The sequence below is a fragment of the Bos indicus x Bos taurus genome, chromosome 12 (genome assembly GCF_003369695.1).
Source record: "Bos indicus x Bos taurus breed Angus x Brahman F1 hybrid chromosome 12, Bos_hybrid_MaternalHap_v2.0, whole genome shotgun sequence".
In the NCBI taxonomy this organism is placed as follows: domain Eukaryota; kingdom Metazoa; phylum Chordata; class Mammalia; order Artiodactyla; family Bovidae; genus Bos; species Bos indicus x Bos taurus.
Window position 1 is genome coordinate 14,276,302 of NC_040087.1, and position 27,907 is coordinate 14,304,208.

The window sequence follows — 27,907 nt, forward strand, 5'->3', positions numbered from 1 at the left end:
CAGGGCTTCTCCGGTTGCTCAATGGTAAAGAATCCGCGTGCAGTGTAGGAGACCTGGGTTCAATCCCTGGGTTGGGAAGATCCCCTGGAGAAGAGAACAGCTACCCACTCCAGTATTCTGGCCTGGAAAATTCCATGGACTGTATAGTCCATGGAGTCGCAAAGAGCTGGACATGACTGAACATTGACTTCACTTCACCAGCAGTTAGTTAATAAAAACAGTATGGGATTTTTCTGGATTTTTGTCAATGTTTGTGGTATTTGTCATTATTTTGAAATTTGCATTTATTTTTATTTCTATCCTAATTTTGAATAAACATTCAAATTTCTTAAATGAGGCCCCCATAGTTGCTAAGTTTCAAGCCCTGGGAAACTGGGCTGGTTCCTAGGTATGGTTTCAGACAATGTGTTTCTGTTTATTCTGGAGCTTATGACAAACACTAAATGAATATCATGTAGAAAAAGGGCTTCCCAGGTGGTTCAGTGGTAAAGAATCTGCCTGTCAATGCAGGAGAGACAAGTTTGATCCCTGGGTCAGGAAGATCTCCTGGAGAAGGAAGTGGCAACCCCCTCCAGTATTCTTGCCTGGAGAACCCCATGGACAGAGGAGCCTGGTGGGCTACAGCCCACGGGGTCACAAAGTTGGACCTGACTGAGAGACTGATACACACACACATGTAGAAAAAATGTAGGAAAAGAGGTGAAGAAATGATCAGAGTGTATCTGACACTATCCTCATCTCTCAATCCCTGACTCCCATCATCTCTCCTAAAAATAATCTCCAACAATTCAGACTCTTGACAATTATGCTTTTGAGGGAAATGAAGGGGCTGGGTTGTCGTGACCAGTTATAGACCGAGTTCCAGAGGTGTCCTCCCGGCCCTTTGCCGTCGCTGTAACAACAAAAGCATGACCAATGCTCAAGGAGACTCTGAGCACGGCTTCTTCTCAGGAAAAATGCTGACAGGTCCTGAGAGGGGACCCTGATCTTCTAGGGTCCGTAGCTCCAAAGGCCGAGGACACGGGCTGGGGGCTGGAGGACCCCAAGTGCAGTCCTGGTGTGGCGTAAATGGAATGTGCTCTCTAGAAACCCACATCCTTCCTTCCTACCTTGCTCTGGCCACAGTTACTCAACTGGTTGCCAACCATTCTTTGACTTGGGTGGGACAACTTATACCAGACTTTGAATTTCAAGTGGAGTACCATGCTGCCCACCCTCAGCCTTCCATACTACCCAGAGCTGTTTGCAAAGGATCCATGAAAGGGAACCAGCTCCCCAGCTGCATATCGACTGCACTTACCACCCCATAGGTTACAGTCCATGGGGTCACAAAGAGTTGGACACGACTGAGCAACTAACAGAGCAAAACGAAGCACAGTCTGGTTTTCCTGCAAAAATTAACCAAAAATGTAAAGGAATTAGGATGGGAACAGTATGCACAGCGATCAGCAATTAATCATTTACTACAGATTGGGTGACCTTTTTGTTGAAGGTAACAGATATAATTAAACAGCCTCTTGCAGAGTGGGTGTTGAAATTCTCTCGGCCTGACTCACCGCTGTTCCACCTGGCTCCCTGACCCCTGGAGCAGGGTGCCTCTGACAACAAATCCTGGGAAATCCCTGCCTCAGGCCTGCCTTCGAACCCACTGCCAGTGTTTGCCTTTGTCACGTCATTTGTGTGCCGGGCCAGGGAGGCCTGCAAGCTGCGCTCGAACTGGGTGGAAGGAAGGCTGTAGAGATCAACTAGCACTCTGGACCCCAGGGTAGGGGCAGAAGGCTAATAACTGCAAGCGGCCGCAGTGCTCCCCAAAGCTGCCATTATGGTCTTGCTGGAGCCCCTGAAATCTTGTTGATTTCCTGTTTCAAAATTTCTGGAGGTATACCACCCAGGACAATTATTATGGGCAATAATGTCACAGCAAGGTGGGCCAGCCTTACATTTTGTGTTTCATCTGGGCTATACCATCTTCAGTATTATTCAGCCCACAGCAAGTTTGCCTTTGCAAAAGCCTTATTACATGTAGCTATCTTCTGAGCCCCTGCTTTGGGGACCCACCTATCCCCACACCTCCTGATTCCCAGGCTTCCCCTGTGAAACGAGAGACTTCATGATGATCGAGTTAATGACTTGGCTTAATTCAGACCCAATGTTTCTCTTAAGTCTAAAATCCTTTGAATCTGACAGGAGGGGAGAAGGAAGTGAAATTGGAGAGTCTAGATAATTTGTAGTTTAAGCCAAGATTTATGAGGGGAATTACGGCGCAGAGCTTGGTTTTAAGTGTCTTTGGATCCTGGGAGCCAAATTCTCCCCCTGACTGAACACGTGTGTCCCTCCTGGCTGTGTGTGCGCGGGAGGTGGAGCCGTCTCCAGCCTCTTAGGGTGCAGGAGTCTCAAGAGACTGGGGCCTCGGCCCTGGGAGCCAGAGCAGGGTGAGGGCGTTGGCACACAAGGTAATTAAGATGTGGCTCTTCACCAGGAAAAGAAAGACTTTTTGGCGTCAGAGGAGGAAGCCAAATAAGAGGAAGCAGAGAAGGAACCACAGATTCTGATAAACACCCGCAGAGAGGTCAGATCTGGGGAACTCCAGGGTGGGCCTCCAACCCTTGTGTCTTATCAAGCCCCTCCCTTTGCCAAGCAGACAGCCTTGAGAGCAGGTCCATTTTGGGCGCCACAAGTAAGAATTAGATTGTGCTTAGGTCCAGCCCTGCTAAAATTAATTCTGAGATGTTCAAAGACAGGAGCAGGAGAAAACTGAAATTCTAGCATTCTTTGCCACATACACAGATACACACACACACTCACACACACAAACTGCTTTATGAATACACAAGCAAAATATCACGGAGCACACCAATAATACCTGCCACGTAGTAGATGCTCTCACTGACTCAGTGGACATGAGTTTGAGAAAACTCAGGGAGACAGTGAAGGACAGGGAAGCCTGGCGTGCTACAGCTCATAGGGTCACAAAGAGTCAGACATAATCTAGCGACTGAACAAAACAAAGCAAAATAGATGCTATAGAAGTGCTGTTTGATTCCTTGCTTTAACTATAAATAATAATTATTTTAATATATTAATACTTACAATACACTAGTATTTATTTACTTGAACGTCGGACCCTAGTTGCAGAGCATGGATTTAGTTGCTCTACAACATGTGGGATCTTAGTTCCCCGACCAGGGATCAAGCCTGAATTGCAAAGGAGGTACTTAACCATTGAACCACCAGGGAAGCCCCTATTATTATATCTTGACTTGGTTTTTAAACAGCTGATTTGAACATTAAAAAATAGCTGAGAAAAATCACAGTCATATTCTTGCTTTTCTCAGGCCACACCTGAGTAGGTAAAGCAATGAGCTAAAAGAAACAAGGTACCTGAGGTTAAACCCTCTCCCCTGGTGGGGGGTGATGGGGCGTGAGCAAATGCAGACAGGATGGCAGGAGGCATGCTGGAGACAGGAATAAGCCTGGTTGATTGCGCCTATCTAAGGACTGCTGTTTGCCTGATTCTCCACTGGAGGTGAAAGAGCCAGAGATATCGGATACCCGTATCTGAACCACTCACCTGTGAACTCCCTTGCTGTGAAAATTACAGGGTACCTCCAAGCCACCATTTTCTCTGTTACAAATGGATATGATTATACCACCTCCTGGGGAGAAAGAGAAGGCTAAGTGACCATGTATTGGTCAACTGGCTTCTGCTTCTCACCATATTGGAAATGTTCTGTTAGCTGAAGTTTCTCATGGGGCAAAAGAGACTAGGGGATAAAAGGCAAAATCCCCAGTACGGAATGATATCCTACCGATCTATACTCAGTTGACTTGAGTGTGAATGAACATATATATAATTGGTTACAATTAATATTCATACCTAACTAGAGAGCAGGTAGTTCTGCTGGTCTTTCTGAACGCTTCTTAGTAAGGCATCTTGGGGCCTCCCTGGTGGCTCAGATGGTAAAGGATATGCCTTTAATGCAGGAGACCCTGTTCCATCCCTGGGTCAGGAAGATCCTCTGAAGAAGGAAATGGCAACCCACTCCAGTATTCTTGCCTGGAGAATCCCATGGACAGAGGAGCCTGGGGAGCTACAGTCCATGGGGTGGCAAAGAGTCAGACACATCTGAGTAACTAAGCGTGCACACACACACACACACACACAGTAAGGCATCTCAGGAAAATTTTTTCCAGGTGGATCTAACCCAAAGACATACCTGCTCTGATTCTTTTTCTGTCCTAATCCTTTCAGGACCCTCTCTCATCTTCATCACTTCATTATTTTGGTCTCTGGTCCTTTCCCATGTACTTCACCAATATCCAGCCCACACTGATCTGCCTGGAACCATCCTTTCACCTCAGACAAGTTTCCAATTGCAGCTATTTCTTGTTTTCTTTTTCAAAATTATACATACATGTATATATATGCATATATATATTAGAGGTGCTCTACAATGTCGTGTTCATTTCTGCTGTACAGCAAAGTGAATCGGCTATCCATATACACATATTCCTTCTTTTGTGGGTTTCCTTCCCTATCTAGATCACCACAGAGCATCGAGTTGAGTTCCCTCCACTGTATCCCTGTGGTATACAGTAGGTTCTCACTAGCCAGTTCTTAATGCTTTTAGTTCACAGTTTAAGAATCATCACCTTTCTCTCTTTTACAATTGCTGATCCAAAATTCATTTTTTCTCAGTAAAAAGAGAATACTCTCATAAGGTTGTTAGAAAATAGTTACTTTTATTCAGTTAGCACAGTTCTTGCATGTATATAGTAAGAATATTTTTAACGTTAGCTATCATCATCTTTATAATCCAATCATGCTCTTCGAAACCGGCTCCCAGAAGATGCCCTTCAGAATCGCCTCCGGCAATTTCTCTATACATCAGGAGATGAGTTCTCTGAACCACCCTAACTTCTGGCAGAGAGAAGACAGCTTTCAAGTGGAGGTTTACAAACAAAACAAAGCAAAACAAAACAAAAACTAATCCCCTGATGATGCAGAAGTCATTTAGTTTACGACTACTTCCTCAGTCCCACTTGAAACCTGTTCCAGTGCAGTTTGCGGTTTAATTACTCAGTGCCACTCAGGTAGCAGCTTTTAGGGGGTTGATTTACCTCCAGGGAGCCAGCCTGGCATCTTTATCCTACATTCATTATGCAACCGATACAATCTCATTTTAACGTTAATATTCTGCTTCTCTTCAGAGCTCCTTAAATGCAAAGTTTAGGCAGCGTATAGATGGCCAAATTCAGTTTGTCCTTGGAAATGGAAGCTGGTAGAAATAAACAGGACTTCTGTGGATTGAGCATCCTCAGAACTGGTCTGTAAATGGCCTACTTCTCGGATCGTGATGTTTGGGGTCAAATCCCAGACCCGAAAGCAACAAAGAAGGGGAAAACCCACCTCAGCTGGCATGAGGTGGTGGAGGTGACACCAGGCGTGGTGGGACAGAGATTCTGTGCCAGCAAATGAGGGCACTCTACCCACCCGGAAGAAGTGAGTTAAGCACAAGGAGGATGGTTTCCCGGATTTTGCGTTAGTCTGGTCAACATCTCCCCTGAGATTTTGCCATTAGCTTTGTTTTGACTCTGTGCTCACTGAGAAGCCTTCTGACTTCAGTCACCCCAGGAACCTCAGTACCCAAAGGGGTGCCCTGAATTATGGAACTGAATATTTCAATTACTGGAATGATAGTGTCTGTCATCATGGAAGAATAAATGTGCTTTTCAGCATAGAAATCAATTATCCACGAGTTCAGCATGATTCAGTCCTTCTGTGTCTGCTAAGGTCCAGGTAGACTTGGAAACAGAGGTCGAGTAACATTGACATAGATACCCTATCATATGTAAAATGGATAGCGAGTGGGGGCTGCTGTGTAGCCCAGGGAACTCAGCTGGTGCTCTGTGGTGACCTAGAGGGGAGGGACGGGGTTGGGGTGGGAGGGAGGCTCACGAGGAAGGGGATATATGTGTACATACAGCAGATCCACTTTGTTGTACAGCAGAAACTAACACAGCATTGTAAAGCTATTATAGTCCAATAAATTTTTTTAAATAAATAAAAGATGAATATCTACTGAAAAAAGAAAAACAGAGGTTCTGTATCAGAAAGCTGAGGAGTGAACTCTCAGTGTTTTCTTAAATTCTGTTGCACCTCGGTTTCCTCATCTGTAAAGCAGAGGACAATAACAGTACCTGCTCGGTATGGCTGCTGTGAGGCTTCATGATGTATAGACGTAAATTACATGTATGTATATCTATGCATTGGAGAAGGAAATGGCAACCCACTCTAGTGTTCTTGCCTGGAGAATCCCAGGGACGGGGGAGCCTCGTGGGCTATCATCTATGGGGTCCCACAGAGTTGGACACGACTGAGGGACTTCACTTTCACTTTTCACTTTCATGGATTGGAGAAGGAAATGGCAACCCACTCCAGTGTTCTTGCCTGGAGAATCCCAGGGACGGGGGAGCCTCGTGGGCTGTTGTCTATGGGGTCCCACAGAGTCGGACACGACTGAAGCGACTTAGCAGCAGCAGCGTGTCTATGAAATGACTTCATATATGGAAGTACTGAGAATGGTGCCTGCTATTCACCCCGTGCCCCCAGGAGGCCTTCCCCACTCTGAGCACCCGACTAGAAGCAGCCAGCTGACACTTCTTTGTCATACACTTCCTTACACCGGGTTCCAATGACTTACCTCTTTCAGCCACTCCATTCAGAAAACTAAAGATTTCAAATCAGGCTCCATGGGTGTGTGACTTGTGTAGCTGTGTGGGTCTTAACTCTTGACTTACCATCTTGAAGTTCTTAATAATTTTTTAAAATGGAACTCTACATTTTAATTTGCACTGGACCCTGCAAAATTAAAATTATGTAGCTGATCTTATGTCTATGTGACCAAGGATGAGTCAAGTGGCTTTCCATGGCCTCTTCCATCCCAAGTAACCCTATCCTTGTTCTGTGGATGTTGTGGAGAAAAGGATGAGCAGGGTACGATGCATACAGACTCAGGTCCAGCCTTGGCAATGAGCAGAGTGGAGGCTTCTCAAGAGTGCAGTGGTATGTCCAGGGTATACGCAGTTTCTCTCTCAGGGGTCTCAGAACCCTCAAGGAAAACTCAAAGAGACTCTGGTGTGCTTCCAATCCATGCTGCCACCACTCTCTGTGTTAATTGCTCAGCCATGTCAGATTCTTTGCGACCCCATGGACTGTAGCCCACCAGGCTTCTCTGCCCTGGCATTTTCCAGGCAAGAACACTGGAGTGGATTGCCATTTCCTTCTCCAGGGAATCCTCCCGATGCAGGGACTCAACCTGCATCTCTTCCATCTCCTGCATTAGCAGACGGATCCTTTACCACTGGGCCACCTGGGAAGCCATCACCCCTGCCCCCCGCTGATAAACAACAAATGCATTTGATAATTCATTGTGCAATGATTTGCATTACTCAGAGAGACAGAGAAATCAGCCTGGCTTTCGGCACAGGGAGGGCCCCGAGAGCAGCTGGTCCCTGCTGGGAAAGTGCGGGCTCACTCCTTTTAGCTGGGGCCTCCCAATGGAGACTACTAAGGTGGGGGTTAGGAGGACGGAGGGATTAGGGAGAGGAAATGACTACTTCAGACAAGCAGTGGAAGCCAGGTAGCCTCACAGTTGATGTCCTATCAATCACAGGAAGCCCGGGGCTGCTCCCTGGTGAAGCAGGAATCTGTCTGAGTGTCCCTACCCCAGAAACTGCTCACTTGGGTGGGATTTCCACAAAATTCAGGAGCCAGAGTTAGAGGCAGGGTGTTTTAAGGCAGTATTGGAAACTGCCCTTCTTTTGATTTGCTCAGATGGAGTGGTTCAAGGGAAAATGGTGTCTGCAAATAGTCCTATTTTTCTCATATGTTTGAAATCTGTTCAGGCAAAGAGTCTGACTTTGACTCCAGAAGACAAGACTTAGTAGCCACAAAATCATTTCTCCATTCCCAGGTGAGTTCTGTCACCTTCTGGCTTACCCATCTGCGGTCCTGAAGGACCATGTAACTTACCAAACAGCTATCAGCAGCACAGCTGAGTGGACAAGCTTGCTGACACGCTGCTTCAAATACCCTTGCAGACAAAGCCATCTACATGTTCCCATGCTCAGGCATTTCTTTGCACACTGTGGTTCACTCCGTTCTGATTTTAGAATCTGGAAATGCCGCGCAAGGCATTTCTAAGCTGGGAATCTGCCATCCTGGGGGCAGAAGAGCTGCAGTGGCCCCAGAGGGAAAAAAAAAAATTTCAAGACGGCAAAGAAAACAATGGCTGGAAAAATGTTTGTTTACTGCCAGTTCTCCCCACAGCCACTTACATAAGAGTCCAAGCTCGTGCTGAGACAGGCTGTCCCGCTCAGACGCAGCCTCAAGAGTTATGCTTCTTGGGATGATGACAGAAACAATGTGGGAACCGCAGGGCTCCGGGCCTGTGACGCAGTCCAGGAAGGAAAACCGAGTGGTATGTGGCGATTAGTCTGCTCACAATGCCGGCATGGTGTCCCGGGGCGTGTGGCGGTTGCGCAGTCTGCAGGAGGGGAAGGGCCCTGTCAGAGCAGGATATGGCCAAAGAATGGGCCCTCGTTTTCCCAGGTTAAAGGCAAAACAATGCACAGAACGGCGTGTGAGCTCAAGGCCAGAGTCAAAAGTTCAGGTGTCTTCTGACCTTTCGGATCCATTCGGACTTTCTGAAAGCTCCATAAATAAACACTATATCTGAATCTGAAAGCACTTAAGGAGTTTGGACAACATTGTGTACATCTTGTTCAACTGTTTACTGCAAAAAATTATATATATATATATATATGCTTGTGTGTGTGTGTATATATATATAAATCTCTTCTTGACAAAATAAACATGAAAAACTACCTCTGCCAGGAAAAAAGTACGCAAAAGCCTCAGACAGATTTTGATGAAGGATCCATCGGACAAATTGCCCACCCCCACAGTGGTACTGAAAGCAGATGTGACAGCTGAGCTGTAGACCTGTAATCAAGCCTGAGACGCAGTCATGAGGCAGTCTAAACTATCCTCAGTAGCCTCCCTCTGAGGGAGACGCCACAGTCTTTGTATAGGCTGTTGCATGCTTTAAGCGAATATTTAAACCATTTTTTCCATGTGTTTTAACTTAGCGTCTAGTTTAAACATGGGCCCATTCATCCCTCTTCTCTCCTTAGCAGCTGTTATGAGTCACCGTCCACTTTGCCGTCTGTCATTCCTACCTGGGTGTGCATCTTTCTCCTGCTAGACACACCTAACTCTTAGCGTCTATCGTCACGAATAAGGTGTCTGCTTGGTGCTTTGGAATGACAAGTTGAAACCAGCAGAGACTAACACTCACAGGAGATAGTCAGCATCTTGGTGGTGGAGTCATGTTTCTTTACTTCTTCTAGACTGTTCTTTCACTTCCCTCCCCTTCCCTTTGGGCTTAAGAATGAATCTCTCTAAAGCTCTGGTTTACCCCCAAACAAATAGTACCGTATCCACAGAGTAGAAAAATACTCCCTTTGGGAAACTGGAGTTGGCTTGAATCTATGAGTTCGGGGCCATGATTTGTTTTAAGCAAGTTGAGCTCCAAAGGGATCAAAAAGGAACCGCATGAGCCATGCACAGATTCCACCCTGCTGCACTTCACACAAGAACCTTTGTGTCTCACCTGCATGCTTTTTCCACTCTTTCTTTCTACTGATTCTTCTCCAAATCATCATGGACAAGTTGGACTCTGATAGGAATCCTTTCCAATCTTTAGTTCACTTTTCAGGAAACAGGAAACTGAGGAAGGTCCTAAATTATTGAGACTGTATGGGTTACAGATGGAAGAAATACATCTTGAGCCAGTTTAAGCCTACAAAAGAAATTTATTTGTTCATACAACCAAACCATAAAGAAAGATGGTTGGATTGAGGGGCTTGAAAATACCCTCAGTATAATCATTCTCTCTTGTTTTCACTCCTGCCCGATGCCATTTTCCCAGACCAGCTTCTCCATGTGGTGGGGGAGTGGCTATAGGCAAAGCTCATCTGCTCACAAGCCCAGGATCTGAGCCAACAGTCGCTTCCTCCCCTTCCCTGCATGGACTGGAACACAGTCCCCGAGAGATGATGCTGATTGGGCCAGCCACAGTGACTAAGCAAGTGAGGTATGGGATTGGCTCTCCTGGGTCATGTATCCCAGATGACCAGGAGACATGGTCTGTTACCAAAAGAGATGGAAGAGGAGAGTGTGTGTGTGTGTGTGTGTGTGTGTGTGTGTGTTAGTCACTTAGTCGTGTCTGACTCTTTGTGACCCCATGGACTGTAGCCCACCAGGCTCCTCTGTCAAGGAGGGGCTCCTCCTCCTCCAGGCAAGAATACTGGAGTGGGTAGCCATTTCCTTCTCCAGGGTATCTTCCCTTCTTCAGGGATCGAACCCAGGTCTCCCACATTGCAGGCAGACGCTCTACCCTCTGAGCCACCAGGGAAGCCCCAAAGTCCCACAATGCAGGTTAAATACTACACGTGGTACAGGGAGGTCTTAGACTCTCCATGTGAACACAGATCAGCAGTCAACACCCTAGCATCTGCCAGAGAAAAGATCAGGGGGAAACATTCCCCCTGATTCTCTGTGACCAGAAAAAATTAAATTTGAAGATATCCTAGATTAGGCTTCTCTTCTGAGCCATGATCTGGGTAATTTGATCAAGGCATAAAGGAAAGGAAAATGCCAAAATTTACAAAAAAGATGCCTCCAAATTTGGCTAAAATGGTATGAAGACCAAGGGAAGACCTTTCCAGTTTTTAAGGGCCTGAGAATTTCCAGGCTTCAAGGGTGTGGGCTTAATTTACTTAATTTACTTTTATGTGGAATGTTGCATTTCCCACCAACACCAAGAATTCATTAGAAATAAAATTGGGGATTCACAGGAAATCAAGGAGTCGGAGCAGTGGAGAATACCTAAGGGAATCTAGACGATTTTCTATCTCTTGGTCAGAGCTCCACAAAGTAGGGTGATGGCGGGTGATCAACTGTCTTGCAGAGGACTTTACATGAGCTGTGAGGTCAGACAAAGCCTCTTAAGGCCCTTTGTTTCAACTCTGAGAGGCCAGGAGCCTATGAAAGCAGCCCATAATTGGCTGATTCCATCCTTTAATTGTCCAGGACATTCCCTCTCTTCCCTCACTCTTACTTACTGACTTTAATGACAGACAAGCCTTCAAGTAGGGATCCCATCTAAATGTCTCATGTAAGCTACCTGCAATACTTTGGCCATCTGATGGGAAAAACTGACTCATTGGAAAAGACTCTGGTGCTGGGAAACAGTGAGGGAAGGAGAAGGGGATGACAGAGGATCAGATGGTCCATCATCAACTCAGTGGACATGATTTTGAGCAACTCTGGGAGATAGTGAAGGAAAGGGAAGCCTGGAGTGTTGCAGTCCATGGGGTCACAAAGAGAAATGAGTGACGGAACAACAACTAGTAAATTAAGCCCACACCCTTGAAGCCTGGAAATTCTCAGGCCCTTAGAAACTGGAAAGGTCTTCCCTTGGTCTTCATACCATTTTAGCCAAATTTGGAGGCTTCTTTTTCGTAAATTTTGGTGTTTTCCTTTCCTTTATGCCTTGATCAAATTAACCAGCTCATGGCTCAGAAGAGAAGCCTAATCTAGAATATCTTCAAATTTAATTTTTTCTGGTCACAGAGAATTAGAGAAATGAAGAAAACAAGACATTTGGGCTTCATTCTCATTTCTCTGCCCCCTTCCTGGAATGTGTGAATATCTTGGCTTTACTTGGCTATTACGTTTGCTATTAAACTGACCTTATGATAGGAAGAGCATCCCAGTGGGCCCACTGTAAACACAAGGGAATTTTTATTAAAAAAAAAAAAAATTGACTGCATCAGGTCTTAGTCATGGCACGCAGGATCTTCTTTGCTTCATATAGGATCTTTCATTGTGGGACTCAGGCTCAGAAGTTGCAGTTTGAGGGCTTAACTGCCCTGTGGCATGTGGGATCTTAGTTCCTTGACCAGGGATCAAACCTACCTCCTCAGCACTGCAAGGCAGATTTTAACCACTGGACCACTAGGGAAGCCCCCACCACAGGGGTCCTTAATAGTAGAAGAGGGAGGCAGGAGAGGAGGCTGGAGTGATGTAATGCGAGAAGGACTCAACACTCCATCACTGGCTTAAAAGATGGATGAAAGGGGCCATGAGCCAGGGAATGCAGGGAGCCTGTAGAAACTTGAAAAGGCAAGAAAACAGATTCTCTTTTGAAGCCTCCAGAAAGGAATGAAGTTATGCAAACTCTTGGATTTTAACCCATTAGATCCACCTCAGACTTCCGAGCTATAGAACTGTAAGACAATAAATTTGTGTTGTCTAAGCTCCTAAGGGCTTCCCAGGTGGCTCAGTGATAAAGAATCTGCCTGTTAGTGCAAGAGACACAGAAGACATGGTTTCAATCCCTGAGTTGGGAAGATTCCCTGGAGTAGGAAATGGCAATCTGCCCCAGTATTCTTGCCTGGGAAATCCCATGGACAGTGGAGCCTGGCGGGCTGCAGTCCATGGGATTGCAAAGAGCTGGACATGATTGATCAACTGAGCACACATACCCTTAAATGCCTGCTTCTTTGTTACAGCTATAATAAGAAACTAACGCATTTCCCAGTCCTTTCATATGTGTCCTGAAACGGTAGATTCTTTAGGATTCCAATTGCTGGACTGTCTAGAGTCAGGATAGTTTGGTGGACAAGGAGAACAGATTTGACTTTGCTATGACTTCACCTTGTGACTTACAGTAAATCAAAGGAGAGATGGGCTTTGGCTAAAGATACTCCATGCCTCAGTAATGGCACAAGGCAAGGCCCAGAGTGGGCAGGGCATGGTGAATAGACCAGGATAGTAAAGAGGGAAGGTTTAACAGTGGGTGTAAAGTCAGAAAGACATGTCAAAACCAGGCAGTGGGGGGACGTCCCTGTGGTCCAGGGGTTGAGAATCCACCTTGCAATGCAGGGGACGTGGGTTCAATTCCTGGTTGGGGAACTAAGATCCTACATACTGTGGAGCAACTAAGCCTGAGTACCATAACTAGAGAAGCCCTCGAGCCACAACAAAAGATCCTCATGGCACAATGAAGATTTCACGTGCCGCAGCTAAGACCCAAGGCAGCCAGATAAATAATTTGAAACACACACACACACTGATCGTGAGGGCCTTGAAAAACTCCAGGACAAGGACATGAAGACTGATATCCCTGAAGCACTGTTGCACTTTGTACCACACTGTGTGGTGGCTCAGTGGTAAAGAATCTGCCTGCCAATGCAGGAGATGCAGGTTCCATCCCTGGGTTGGGAAGATGCCCTGAAGAAGGATACAACAACCGACTCCAGTATGCTTGCCTGGGAAATCCCATGGACAGAGGAACCTGGTGGGCTACAGTCCACGAGATCACAAAGAATCAGACACAACTGAGTGACTGAGCACCCAGTACGCACAAAGCTTAGTACAGTGTCAGGCTCAACACAATAGGTACTCAGTATTTGCTGAATGAATGAACCATTAACATTTTTTTGAGCAGGATCCTGCTATAACCCAAGATGAATTTAAGGAACATAAGTAGGACCTCAATATGTAAAATGGGTTGGAGGAGGTAGAGATGGAATGTCTGGAAACCAACTAAGAGTCTGCCAAACTGATCCAGACAGACGGGCCAAGCTGGGCTGTTGGGCTGTGAGACCTGAAGGGAGGAGACCCATGTGGCATCAGGACTTTCCCTAAACCATTCCAGCTGGGAGGATGTCATTTTCATTCATGCATATCTCCACAGAAGGAGCCCCACCACCTCATGAATAAGTACAGTGCAATAGCCCAGACAGGCCAGCACACTCTGCACAAAATTCTCAGGCAGCAATTTAAGCCTCACTAACCCACATCATATTTTCAGCAGAAATGACCACTAATCTCTGTACAATTATTCTCCCTGTAATCAAAGCTGGTTCTTGGTTCACCCTTGCCTTCCCTAGACTCAACAATTCTAATTCCCCTAACTGCTTTCAGAGGTCCATTCACCGAGTCTTCTAATTATTTATATTTTTCTCCTCTGATGCTTCTCTGATTTCCCTCTCCCTGGAGTCAGTTACCTGAATTTTGCTCGAGTCTCACTCATCTGATGGGCCTGCTTTTTCTCTAAGTAGTTGACAAGGAGGGAGACTTGCCCTCGTGGGAGCATCACCGTTCAATTCCAAGTCCAGCCAACCACGGACTCAGACTGTCCTTGTCTGGAGGATTCCCCACAAGGATCGGCAAGGAGCCCACCTCCAGACAGTGTCTGGCCCCAGACCCCAGGGTGGGGATTTCACCATCTTCTTCCTCTTCATCATCCCCTCGAAGCCTTCCTATCTTTGTATCAGCCAAAGTCCATGGCCGTAGGGACAGAAGTGTAATTGATGGCCTTGAGGGATATCAAAGTGCCATTGAGCTAACCCACAGCTTGACAGCCACGCAGGTGCTTCCTGCAGCAGAGAGGGAAAGAAGTGTCTTTAGAAAGCCCTAAACAACGCTGCGCACGGACGTCAACTTGACAAATGAGTCTTAAGAAATAGCCCCGTTGTTCTCTGTTGTGTGATTCATCCCAGGCGGTGCTGGGGTGGGGAGGGGGTGAGGCCCAGCCCTGAGTCCCACGTTGTCCCTCGGGGCCACTCTTTGGTTCGCCTCTCAGAAAGGATAGGAAGGCACTTGTCTCAATCACTCTGACCTTGCTCTCCGGTGGTTTTATTAAGTGAATCATGATTTGTGCTCATTTGGTGTGAGGTGCATTCAGTGGCGGGTGGGAACCGTGGGGACGCTCTCTCTAAGCTTTTGGACATCTCTCTGCCTTTGACATTAGGACTCAGCACTTCTTGCAATCAGGTTTACAGAGACCACAGTCTCCCCAGGACAAGACCCCCGTTTTGTTTCCAAATCAGTTCCTCAAAGAACTGGCTTGAGTGCTCTTCCAGATCCCAAGACCAAGAGTCATGATGGCTGGATTCTAGGATCCTTAGAAGGATGGGTAGCTAGGACCTTGGCCAGGTGCTCAAGGTTTCTGGGCCTCCCTGTTCTCACCTGTAAAATGAGAAGGCAAACTCTCAAGCAGTCAAACTCAGACCTGCAGAGGCTGCTGAGACCCACAGTTAGCTATCGTGACTCTTGGCCTTGGGATCTTTTCGCTTATCCATTCATCATTTGACCGTGGGCCTTGCACTCGGCTCAGGGGAATGATGGTAAGCTGAACATACATGTGTGTGTGTGCTTAGTTACTCAGTTGTGTCCAACTCTTTGCAACCCCATGGACTGTAGCCCACCAGACTCTTCTATCCATGAGGATTCTTCAGGCAAGAATACTAAAGTAGGTTGCATACCGTCCTCCAGGGGAATCTTCCCAAACCAGGGATCAAACCCAGGTCTTCCACATTGCAGGTGGATTCTTTACCATCTGAGCCACCAGTGAACACCAGGCAACATAAGAGCATAAGGTGAACATAAGGCAACAGCAATTGCCTTGCACACCCAACAACAGGAGTAAAGAGCAGACTGCTGAAATCCAGGTAAAATGCGCATCATAATTCCAGTTAGTAGGTAGGCCTGGAGGTCCTCACCAGTGAAGCTAGACGCAAGTATTGTGAGTGGCACGCAGGCTGGCATGCGGCCTTGGGCCCATGCCCAACAAAACACCACATGATTGGCATTCCTGAGTTTATTGGCTGCTCTTTACCAAGGTGCCTCAGCCACTAGCCTATGACACGCACATCAATACTTTGGCTTTGGACTTCCCTGGTGGTCCAGTGGGTAAGAATATGCCTGCCAGTGCAAGGGACATGGGTTCAATCCCTGATCCCAGAAGATCTCACATGTCACGCAGCAACTAAGCCCATGTTCCACAGCTACTGAGCCTGCGCTCTGAAGCCTATGCTCTGAAACAAGAGAAGCTACTGCCACGAGAAGCCTGCCCATCGCAAGGATGAGTAGCCCAGGCTCACCACAACTAGAGAAATCTCACAAGCAGCAAACAAAAACCCAGCACAGCCAAAATAAGTAATTTTTAAAAATTCTTTGGCTTTTGTTTCTTCTGTGAAACAGCACAGCGAACTCATAGTCTGGGGAAGGAAGTCCCACAGCAGAGACAAGTTTGTTCATGTGAGTTGTGCAGAAGAGTCTACACAAGAAGTGTATGTGGTTTGTCATGAGATCCTGGGTGTGCCTTAAGGAGACTGGCCAATGTGACCCAACACAGAGCCTGTTTCTCAAAATAGTCATCATCTGATTGATTTCCCCAGGCCAATAGACATGCTCTGGGTTTTAATGTCCTTGACTTCCATCAATAGCAGCTTTGTTAGTTTTAACAGAAAGCAAGACAAATTTGTTTGAAATCAAAGACTCATAGATGCCTGAATATTCTCTGAATTAAACATGGTTACAATGTTGAGACTGAAGAGTTGAGTAAAAATGGCTTATTTGTGGAAAGGCATTTTAACAACTTGAACTAATGGTCATGAAAGTTTTTGGAAGTTTTAACAACCCCAACCTTCCCCTGGGAATCATTTTCAGTTCTTATGTACAGATTGCCAATGCCGCTGACCACTGAGGTGCTTAGCACTGGTAGAGGTTAGCTAGTTAGGACTCTGGCTTGCCCTTCATTTTGCCCTTCCTTTGATTAAAGCATCTAGTTACTCTCACACCTTGACTTGGCTTAGGCAAGGGCTATGGTCTGAATTTGTCCGTGCCCCCAAATTCATGTGTTGAAATCCTCAATCCCAAGGATGATGGTATTTGGAGGCGGGTTTTGGCTAGGTGCTTGGGGCACGAGGGTAGAGCCCTCATGAGTGGGATTAGCACTTTTGTAAAAGAGACCCCCGCACTCCTGAGCCCCATCCACCACTTGAGGATGCAATGAGAAGTCTGCGACCGGGAAGGCAGCCCGCACTAGAACCTGCCGTGCTGGCACTCTCGTCTCAGATGGCCAGCCTCCAGAACCGAGGGCCACAAACGTTTGCTGTTTGTAAGCCACCCAATCTGTAATATTTTGTCATAGCGGCCCGAACAGACATAGACAGCAGGTTGGACAGGAAGGGGCTTTGTTTTCAACTATGGATCTTTGCCAGAGTCTCATAGCCTCTGGAGGACAGACAGACCTTCCTGCAGAATTGAGACAAATAAAAGGAAAAAGAGATGCTTTTACACTAAGAAGTCAACACCTACACACATCTGCACAAACACACACACACACACACAGGTGTGCCTCCAGCATTTATTAGCTGGTGAGCCTCTTTAAGTTAATCAACCTTTCTGAGCCTTGGTTTTCTTGTTTATGATGTGAGAAAAATAAACAGGGCCAAATCATAGTTGTTGCAAGAAGTGATAGAAATAGAATCTATAAAGCACTTAGCACAATGCCTGACATATTCTGAGTATGCAATAATTGATAGATAATAGTAGTGCTACTACTAATAAAAACCTGCTCTTTCCTGGCAAAGAACCTTCAGCCCCTTAGCACTCTGCAGAAAGTCAGGGGTGATGTCATTGGGGTTTTCCATAGGGTTCACTATGAGGCAGAAGAACAGTGTAGGTTAGAGGTTATCCATATCGACTGCTGCAGATTCCTGGAAGAGAAACCATCTTCAGCTGCCTAAGTTTGAGGGAACTTGCCTTCTTGTTATGGAGGCCCAGGACACAGAACCCCTGGGGTAAGCTTCTAAGACCCCCAACTGGCTATCATGACTCTTGGACTTGGGATCTTTTCACTTATCCATTCATCATTTGACAAGCACTTAAATAAGCCAGTTTTTTGAAGAACCAGGCATAGGAGAGGAAAGGGACCCCTGTGGTCATGAACCCCTTTTTCGCTATGATTGCAAGAAGCATGGGGAGCCAACATCAAAGTGAGCGTGGCCTCCACAGGCCTAGAGGAGATGCTCATGTGGTTCTCATGCTCTGCTGGACACAGCTCAGATCAGATCAACACAGGTCCAGAGACGCAGGCTGCAGTGTGCATGAGACCAAACCAGGGCGTCCACGCTGAGAGCTCGGCTTCGGACTTTCACTCCCTCTGAGTTCCCCTCTGCCGCTCTGATTATAATGAAGTTTTTGTGCAAAGAATCTTAATTATATAGCAAGGAACCAAGAGTTCCATAATCTTTTAAAAATTTATTTATTTAATGTTTTTTGGTTGTGCTGGGTCCTTGTTGCTGTGCGCAGGGCCCCTCTAGTTGTGAAGAGTAGGGGTTTTTCAATGAGCTGTCTTCTCATTGAGGTGGCTGCTCTTGGTGCGGAGCACGGGCTCTCAAGTGCAGGCTCCGGTAGCTGCAGCACTTGGGCTCAGCAGTTATGGTGCATGGGCTTAGTTGCTCTGTGGCATGTGGGATCTTCCCAGGCCAGGAATTGAACCGGTGTCCCCTGCACTGGCAGGTGGATTCTCATCCACTGTACCACCAGGGGAGTCCATTATAATCTTTAAAAAGTGTCAATATTTCTCATACACCCTTCCCACTCAAATGAGAGACTTCAATATCTGTTACTCTGGAACTCACAGTGTAAAACCAGTTCACGACAACAAACCTCCATGGCAAAGATCTAGCTACCAATCTAGAGGTGTGAATTTTCACGACTGGGGCTTCAGGAAGTGAGGAGTCCTGTTAAATATGAGATTTGTAGTTTGGGAGTTGCCCCCTGCCTCAAATGCCAGCTCCATGGGCGCCGGCATCTGCAGTGGATCCGTTCACTGCTGCACTGCAGGCACCTAGAGCAGTGACCAGACTTCAGAGCCAGTAAATAGCTATTGAACAAATAAATGTTTGTGAATGAGTTTGGGTGAGTTACTTGGCTTCTCCTCATCCTGGAAAAAAATATAGAATTGTTGTGAGAACCGTTGGTTTCATCATGTGAACCTCTTAAAAACAATGCTGATTAATGTTAAATATTTTTGAGCATAGGTCTTTCTGTTAATGGTTCTCTTCCTATGTTCTCACAGAGGACTATCAGATATTCAGCAATTTCACAGACTTATGGCTCAGCTGGTAAAGAATCCACCTGCAATGCGAGAGACCTGGGATCGATCCTTGGGTTGGAAAGATCCCCTGGAGAAGGGAAAGGCTACCCACCCCCGTATTCTGGCCTGGAGAATTCCATGGATTGTATAGTCCATGGAGTCGCAACAAGTCAGACATGACTGAGCGACTTTCATTTTTTTTTCACATCTTATAATTATCTCAGTCAAATGATGCTATCAAAAAAGTCCTGAAAGGACTTTTGGCTTGATTCTTTTTGTATAAAGGTCAGATATGCCCAGGGTGCTTTGGTTTTATTCCCATTGGGCTTCCTAGCTGGCACAGTGGTGAGGAATCCCCCTGCCAAAGCAGGAGATGAAGGTTCGATTCCTGGGTCAGGAAGATCCCCTGAGGAAGAAATGGCAGCCCAGTCCAGTATTCGTGCCTGAGAAATCCCATGGACAGAGGAGCCTGGCGGGCTACAGCCTATGGGGTCTCAAAGAGTCGGATACAACTTAGCAACAAAACCACAACATGGACATGAATACATCAAGTCTTACAAAATAGGTTTAAAGGCAAGTGGCACCATATTTACTTCATCAAAGAGAAAAACAGAAAATGCAATTGAGAACCAGAAACAGAATACAGGCTCTGGCTCCTGCCTTGGCTGGCTGGAGTAACAGTCCACCCACCCAGACTTCTCTATAAAAACCTAATACAGTGAGAAAATAGCCATTCCCATACCCCACTGCTGAATGTCGATCTGGCTTGTGACATTGTATTAGTAAGAATAAATATTTGAGCACAGAGAGTACAGCAGAAATGGATTTTGGAGTCTGAAAGACTGAAATACCAGCAGTGTGCTCTTGAGAAAACTACGTAGGCAGTCTAAGCATCAGTTATGTCCTCTGTAAAATGGGGTCAAGGGTAGCAACCTGGCAGTGTGGTTATAAAAGTGATAGATGATGTTTGTACGCTTTCAGGAGATGGCCTGTTTATAAACTGTGCTTAACAGAGGATGACGATGATGGCAGGGAGATGAGCGTGATAATGACGATGATGATCTTCCCTGTTCAGGAAACACAGGCTCAAGCTAAATAAACACTATGCCTTTCCCCCAGGAATGTTAGTACCTGAGAAAACTTAAAGTGCTGAGATTGTGCAGCTGATTAGGTCAGCTTTTCAGGGAGACAAATTTATGGAAATTTGACCTGGGTTTGATCCCTGGGTTGGGAAGATCCCCTGGAGTCGGGAATGGCAACTCACTCCAGTATTCTTGCCTGGAGAATCCTCGTGGACAGACGAGCCTGGCAGGCTGACCGTCCACGGGGTTACAAAGAGTCGGACACGACTGAGACTAAGCACAGCACACATTCACTTGACCATACCTTTCGGTGGTCCAAACTGAATATTCCCATCTGAAAAAACAGGGCTTTTCTTTCCCACCAGTTTGAGACCACACACACACACACACACACACACACACACCAGCAATTCATTTCTCATTTTGGTTTGGGATGGAGCCAGCTGGTAAAAGGGTTCAGAGCATGTTTATTGTCTTTGTTCTCGAGCGTTTTCTGGGGCTTCCTGGCAGCTCATGATTCTGCAGCAAGGAGCAAAACCCTCCAGGACTGCCAAACCCAGAGAAATCCCGGACTCGGGCCATTGCCCAGGGCTAGTGCAGGGCAGCTGAAAGCCTGTCCCCTCCTGCCTCCAATTCCTGCCCAGAACTCTGAGCAAACACAGGGCAGGAGGGAGTATTTGCTCCCTGGGGCTTGTTCTTACTAGTGTTGCCGTGGCGATGACTGTGCTGTCTGTCTCCAGGCCCCACACAGGACCTCTCCCCTTGGTACTGCCTGGGACAGACTCTGGAGTCTCTGCTGTGGGGTCTTCAGGGGGAGACATGCTCGTGTGCGTGTGCGTGTGCGTGTGTGAAACCCCTCACACTGGGTTAGCAGAAACTAACACAACATTGTAAAGCAATTTCATCCATGTGTGCCTGCTCAGTCGTGTCTGACTCTTGTGACTCCATGGAATGTAGCCCACCAGGCTCCTCTGTCCACGGGGTTTTCCAGGCAAGGATACTGGAGTGGGTTGCCATTTCCTCCTCCAAGGGATCTCCCCATCCCAGCGATCGAACCCACATCTCCTATGTTTCCTGCATTCGCAGGCAGGTTCTTCATCACTGAGCCACCTGTGAAGCCAGTAAAGCAATTATACACCAATTAAAAAAATTTTTTAATGCAAAAAATAAACAAACTACAAAGATATATTGTGCAGTACAGCTAATACTTTATAAATGGAGTGTAACCTATTAAAGTTGTGAATCGCTAAGTTGTACACCTGAAACATATAATATTGTACACCAACATCTGAATAAAAAGAATAATAATTTTTTTTTTTAACTGACACCTCTTATTGCAGACACTGAAGATGTCCTGGTTTCCAAGTAGATGACCTGAGCCCCAGTCCAGTCCTCAGGCTTGATCCACTGAGGAATCTTACTCTAAGCCTGGAGGTGAAAACAATGCTCAGTTCAGGCTGAGCCATCTCTTCCCAGCCCTCTCCACCCACTGCCATCATTATACCCTTGAATGCATCCCAGGATGGATGTGTTAAAGGGCAGTAAATACAGCTCAGTGGTCCAGAGCATCACCTTTAGCTTTCAGCCAAGGCCCAAATCTGACGTTTCCACTTTGTGGAGTCCTGTGACCTTGAGCCACCCGGGTAACCTCTCTTTGCCCCAGTTTCCTCAAATATCAAGGAAGGATTTTAACACCTACTTTGTAGTGCTGATGTGAAGATTAAATGAGATGGTGGGTAGAAAAGGTCTGACCCACATTGATAGTGATGAGTAGAATCTGCATGCAAAATGCTGGCGCTCTGCACGCCTTCCGCACATGCCTGGTGGTGGGGTTTGTCTCTGTGGGCTCCCAGAGTTCCGTTGTAACTGGAGTGAGTTAATACAGTTTTCTGTGGGACTTGTTATGCTGCTGGTGCATTTCCAGCTTGGAGAACGGCGAGACCGATCTAATAATTAATCAATTAAAAACCATATCTTAAATGCCAAGCATTGTCGAGGTATCGTCTGCAGAAATGAAAGTTTTGCGCACAGGACAGGGAGAGAGGGAGGTGTCTGTCCAGGTATGGACAGCATTCAGGGTGATTAGAGCTGAACGGGTAACGTGCTGGGGCATCTGAAAAGAGGTGACCACAAGGAAGGGGCTTGAAGAATGAAGAGGGACTTGCCCAGAAGAGAAAACAAGGAAGGGATTCTAGACGGAGTGAATATGCAAAGGTGCAAAAAACAGCCAAGCAAATGCCATGTTTGGAGAAAGGTTCTCCATGACTGGAACACAACGGGGAGGAATTCTTCTGGAAAGACAGGAGGGCAGTGGTTGATCTATCCTGTGCTCTGATGGTCTGGCCTCAGCTACTCAGTAACTCGTCACTGAGATGGTCCACCTGGCGTATCACCCGCTCTCAACATCCCCCTCACCTGAAGCCTCAGAGGCAAGAGACAGTCAGGGGGCAATGGTCAAGACTTGACTCCAGCTAAATGGTTCTCTCCGCTCCTGTTCTGCTATGTAAACTCTGAGTTCAGTTTCTTCGCTTATAAAATGAAATTGGGGTGTGGTGACTGCTTCCTTTTAAAAGAACTTCAGGCAGATCTGTTTCCCATTACCCACTGACAAAATATCTGTGGGCACTGCTTAGATGAGGGCTTCCCCGATAGCCCAGTTGGTAAAGACCGCCTGCAATGCAGGAGCCCCTGGTTCAATTCCTGGGTCGGGAAGATCCCCTGGAGAAGGGATAGGCTTCTAGGACTGCCCTGGTGGCTCAGCTGGTAAAGAATCTGCCTGCAGTGTGGGAGACCTGGGTTTGATCCTTAGGTTGGGAAGATATCCTGAAGAAGGGAAAGGCTACCCACTCCAGTATTCTGGCCTAGAGATTTCCATGGACTGTGTAGTCCAAGGGGTTGCAAAGAGTCGGACATGACTGAGCAGCTTTCACTTTTCATTATTTAGATGAAGCAGCTGTTTAACTTACCCTTCTAGAAGATCCTGTGAAGCCATTTGGTAGAAATCTATTCGACTTTTCACACATGGTGATGAAGACCTGGAGTGGATTTTTCCCACTCTCCTTGTGGCCCTGCGTGATTTTTCCATGTCACGCTCTGCTCCCTACTGTAGGTTGATGAGCTATCAAACATGAACCATGGCTTCTACTTCTGATTCTTCTGAGAAGGGATCTTGTATTACAGCTCAGAGGGAAGAAACTTGAGCAGAGGTGAAAGTACTTGACTTTCTCCCAGCCCTTGACCCCACCATCCTTCTGTCCTGAACCACACCAAAAGACAAAACCCAAGACAATAGCAGCTGAGCCTTAAGCACTATCAGAGCCTTAAGTGACGAGCTGGTGGAGCTATTATGTCACCTGAACCATCAGTGAGAGTGGCCTGACATGGGTGGCTTCTCTCCATTCTTCTCCTAGAAAGGCATTTTCTATATTCTGCCAGGAGTGAGATTCCCTCAGTGCCCAACCTGATCTCTGTACCTTCCAAAATCACAGCTTGGCTTCCTGAAGACTTGGTAACCCAGCAGTGTTTCCAACCCAAGCTGGCTGAAAATTGCCCTTCAGTAAGTCTTCAGGGCATAGAGGAATCCATGGAACTGAAATAACAATTCTGCTCTTCCCATAAGGAAACTGAGCCATAGTAAATACACAGGCATGTTTCAGCCCTAGATCCCCCAGCAGAAAAGGAAAAAAACATTCAGCGCCCTTATTTATGGCTCAAGGTCCTAGAGTTTCTTTCTCCAAGGCAACCTCAGAAATGTAGCACACGCAGTCTGCAAAGAATCCTGCTAAGCAGGCAGATGGCGGAGAGAGATAACATAAGTTACGGGAAAATGTTTTGAGCTACATGTGCAAGTGTTTTGTATTTATATATAGTTGCTGTTTAGTCACAGAGTCATGTCCGACTCTATTGCTGTCCCATAGATTGTAGCCCTCCAGACGTCTTTGTCCATGGACTTTCCCAGGCAAGAATACTGGAGTGGGTACCATTCCCTTCTCTAGGGGATCTTCCCAACCCAGGGATCAAACCCATGACTCCTGCGTTGGTGGGCAGTTTCTTTACCACTGAGCCGCCACCAGGGAAGCATATATATAGGTATGTATACACATACATATGTATATGGGCTTCCCAGATGGCGCTAGTGGTAAAGAACCCACCTGCCAAAGCAGGAGACATAAGCGACCTGGGTTCAATCCCTGAGTCAGGAAGATCCCCTGGAGGACGCCGTGGCAACCCACTCCAGTCTTCTTGCCTGCAGAATCCCCTGGGCAGAGGAGCCTGGCGGGCTACAGCTCAGAGTTGCAAAGCGATGGAGACCACTGAAGTGATTTGGTGACCACACACACACATGCGTATGTATCTGTGTGTGTGTGTTTGTTTGTTCACGGCACACAGCGCTCGAAATCTCAGCTCCCAGACCAGGGACTGAACCCACACCTCCTGTGTTGGAAGTGTGGAATCCTAACCATTGGACTGTCAGCAAAGTCCTCAAGTATTTTTTTATCATCAAAGTGCCACCGACAATACAGGAAGTGATACCTTTCACATTAAAACTCATTCCTTCCACCAAGATAACAGTAAGAGCATTTTTCACATGAGAAAGTGAAAGGTCTGAGAGGAAAATGCCTTTTTAAACACTAATTAACTGAAAGACGTTGTTCTGCTTCCAGTTCTAACTTTCACATAAGTTCTCCTGATATTTGAAGGGTTGGCTCCTGGTTCTTGATGGTCCTCTCTGCCTTTTTTTTTTAAGTCATTTATTAAACCCCCACCCTGCTCTGGGAAGCCAGCATCTTGCAAACAATGCACGGACAGGTCTTTAGAAAACAGACTCAGCCTGCCCCTGCCCCCGCCCCAAGGGGAAAACGCCATGAAAAGAAGGCATTCTGACCGAACTGCTGTAGAAACAATGGTGCAAAGAGTTTGCTTTCTCCCATGGAATTTTCCTGGGCTTTGATGTCAGTGAACTGGAAGCTCGCTTCAGAGTACAGTGCACACACCTGGAGCCCAGGAAGGTTGATGGAAAGAAAAGAAAGTCTGTGAGATCTACATCTGGGTCAACTAAGGGGACACACAGGCAGCACCCACAGGCAGGAACGTGGTTCTGCCACGATGACTCTTTGCAACCCCATGGACACTGTAGCCCACCAGGCTCCTGTGTCCATGGGACTTCCCAGGCAAGAACACTGGAATGGGTTGCCATTTCCTTCTCCAGGGGATCTTCCTGATCCAGGGATCGAACCTGTGTTTCCTGCCTTGGCAGGTGGATTCTTTACCACTGAGCCACCAGGGAAGACCTGAATCAATTCTGCTGCTGCTGCTGCTGCTGAGTTGCTTCAGTCGTGTCCGATTCTGTGCGACCCCATAAACGGCAGCCCATCAGGCTCCACCGTCCCTAGCCAGTTCTTAAAAACAAGGAGTAGGAAACCCACTTCCCTGGGTTAAACGGGAAGTTGAGTCAGAGACTGTGTCCTGTGCCCCTCCCCCTGGAAATCCAGGCGGGGCCTGAGGCAGACACTGCAGACAGACCCTAGAGAGCCCTGTTGCACTGCGCATCCTCACCATAGAGGTCGCAGCTCAGCGAAGACTCCTGGATGTCTACCAGGATCAGTTTTCCTATCCTGAGCAGAAGGGACCGTGTTGGCCAGCATGACCCTGCCGTTCTTCCTTGTTTCTGCCTTGAACGTGCCGCTTGAAGGTGCAGTCACTTTACTTATAACTGAAGCAGAATTTACACTTGGGTCTCACCCACCTGCAGAGTTGTGCTTCTCACCACCGTGCCCTCCCGCCTCCTTCAGATCACTTTTCTGGCTCATAAATGACAGCCAGCAGAAAGAAGCCAAAATGCTGGGCAGTGAGAGACAGAGAAAAGTCTGCCTGCTCTCTGTACTGGCTGTGTGGCTTTAGTTCAGTCAGTTCACCTCTCTGAGTCTCTGTGATGTTGTGATTCGTAAGATGAAATATATTACTGTGTCCCATTTCTGGCACAGAGTTGCTAAAAGCCCTGAGAATTTCCTAAGGAAAGAGAGCCATTGGAGTTGTCTTTTGTCGTGTTAATGAGGTGACTTTTGGAAAGCCCCTGGGTCACCTAAGGAAGGGAAACTGGTTGCCAGGGGAACCAACCACGTGATTAATAGGTTGGAACTTTCAGCCCCACCCCCAGAGCTCCAGAGAGGAAAGAGGGGCTGACAATTAAATTCAATCCCCAGTGATGAATGTTTTTTATCAATTATGCCTATGTAATGAAGCCTCCATAAAAACTCAAAAGCATGGGGCTCAAAGAGCTCTGAGGCTGGTGAACAGGTAGAGATTTAGAGAGAGTAGGGTGTTCAGAGAGAACGTGAAAGCTTCCACATACCTCATCCCAAGCACTTCTTCCATGTGGTTATTCCTGAATTATATCCTTTTATAATAAACCAGTGATCTATAAGTAAACATTTTTCTGAGTTCTGTGACTTGCTCTAGAACTTCAATCGAACCTAAGAAGGGGGCCATTGGAACCTTCAATATATAGCTGGCTGATCAAAACACTGCTGACAGCCCAGCCTTGTGACTGGCAACTGAGGTGGGGCAGGAGGGAGCAGTTTTGTAAGACTGAGTCCTTCAGCTGTGGAATCTGATGCTTTCTCCTGGTCGATAGTGCCAGGACTGAGTTGAATTGTACAACACCCAGATGGTGTCTGAGAACTGCTTGGCGTGGGGGGAAAAAAAATCCCACTCATTGGAATTGGGTGCAGAATTAGAGTCTCATCAGCAATTTCACTTTCTTTCTTTCTTTTTTTTCTTCATCTGTGAGAAGTAGCCTGGGAAACCTCTAATGTCCCTTCCAGTGTTCAGGCCGTTATGTTTCTAGAATATGGGCATACCCCTGCCCTCCTGATATGCCACACTTAATCCCTAAACCCTGCTGAGTTATGTTTAAATTTGTTAATCACAAAGTCAGGACTCCGACTCTTTGCAACCCTATGGACTGTAGCCTGCCAGGCTCCTCTGTCCATGGGGGTTTCCAGGCAAGAATTACTGGAGTGGGTTGTCATTTCCTACTCCAAGGGATCTTCCTTACCCAGGGACCGAACCTGCATCTCCTGCATTGGCAAGAGGATTCTTTACCACTGAGCCATCTGTGAAGCCTGATGCTCAGAGAGGCCTAAGTGAACAGCTGATTCTATGACTGGCATATCCAAAATTCACACACAATTCATCATATACAGTGCATAGACTCAGATCAAGGCAGGCCCCCACCACTCCTCTATCTAAAATTTCTGGCCCATTATTGTGAGCGCTCATTCTTTACTCAAACAAGCAAACAAAATCCAAAGGGAACGAAACCACAACAAAGGGGCCAGGGGATGTGCAGGGAATGTACCTCTTCCAAGTGTAGTTGTTTAAGCACCTCCACGTTCCCCACCCACCACCCTCCAGCCAACCCCATGAACTCCGGTGCAATCACATTAAAAAAAAAAAATGCTATTTCCTCATCAAATACCTTTCCAGTGTGGTTTGTAGTTCATTTGTTTCTTTAAATGAAGCGTATATCCACCCAGGGCCTGACGTTTGCATCCAGGGGTCGCTTAGGAAAGAAATAGCACCATCCAAGAATTGAATTGAAATTACTTAACCTTAAGACCACCTGCAGAGCAAGGATTCGGTGTCCCATTCAGATCTTTTTTCTCCTTTGTTTTGCCAGGATCTCAGATCAAAAGGTGCTTTAGCTTCTGAGCCCCATAGGGCGCCTCCCCTTTGGATGCTGCAGTCTACATCCACGTCAGTTACAATCAGTCAATGCAAGTAAGCCTTTCAGGAATC

At 46.7% G+C, this 27,907-nt stretch overlaps 1 protein-coding gene across 1 annotated transcript in view; it reads right to left on the reverse strand.

Annotated features, from left to right (window-relative positions):
- SMIM2 (small integral membrane protein 2) overlaps positions 1-14,231 on the reverse strand; it is an 83,966-nt gene extending 69,735 nt beyond the window's left edge. The window contains 2 exon segments of the mRNA XM_027557054.1: positions 8,508-8,549; positions 14,143-14,231. Of these exon segments, the coding sequence (XP_027412855.1) occupies positions 8,508-8,549; positions 14,143-14,231 (131 nt within the window).
- Positions 14,232-27,907: the final 13,676 nt, after the last annotated feature.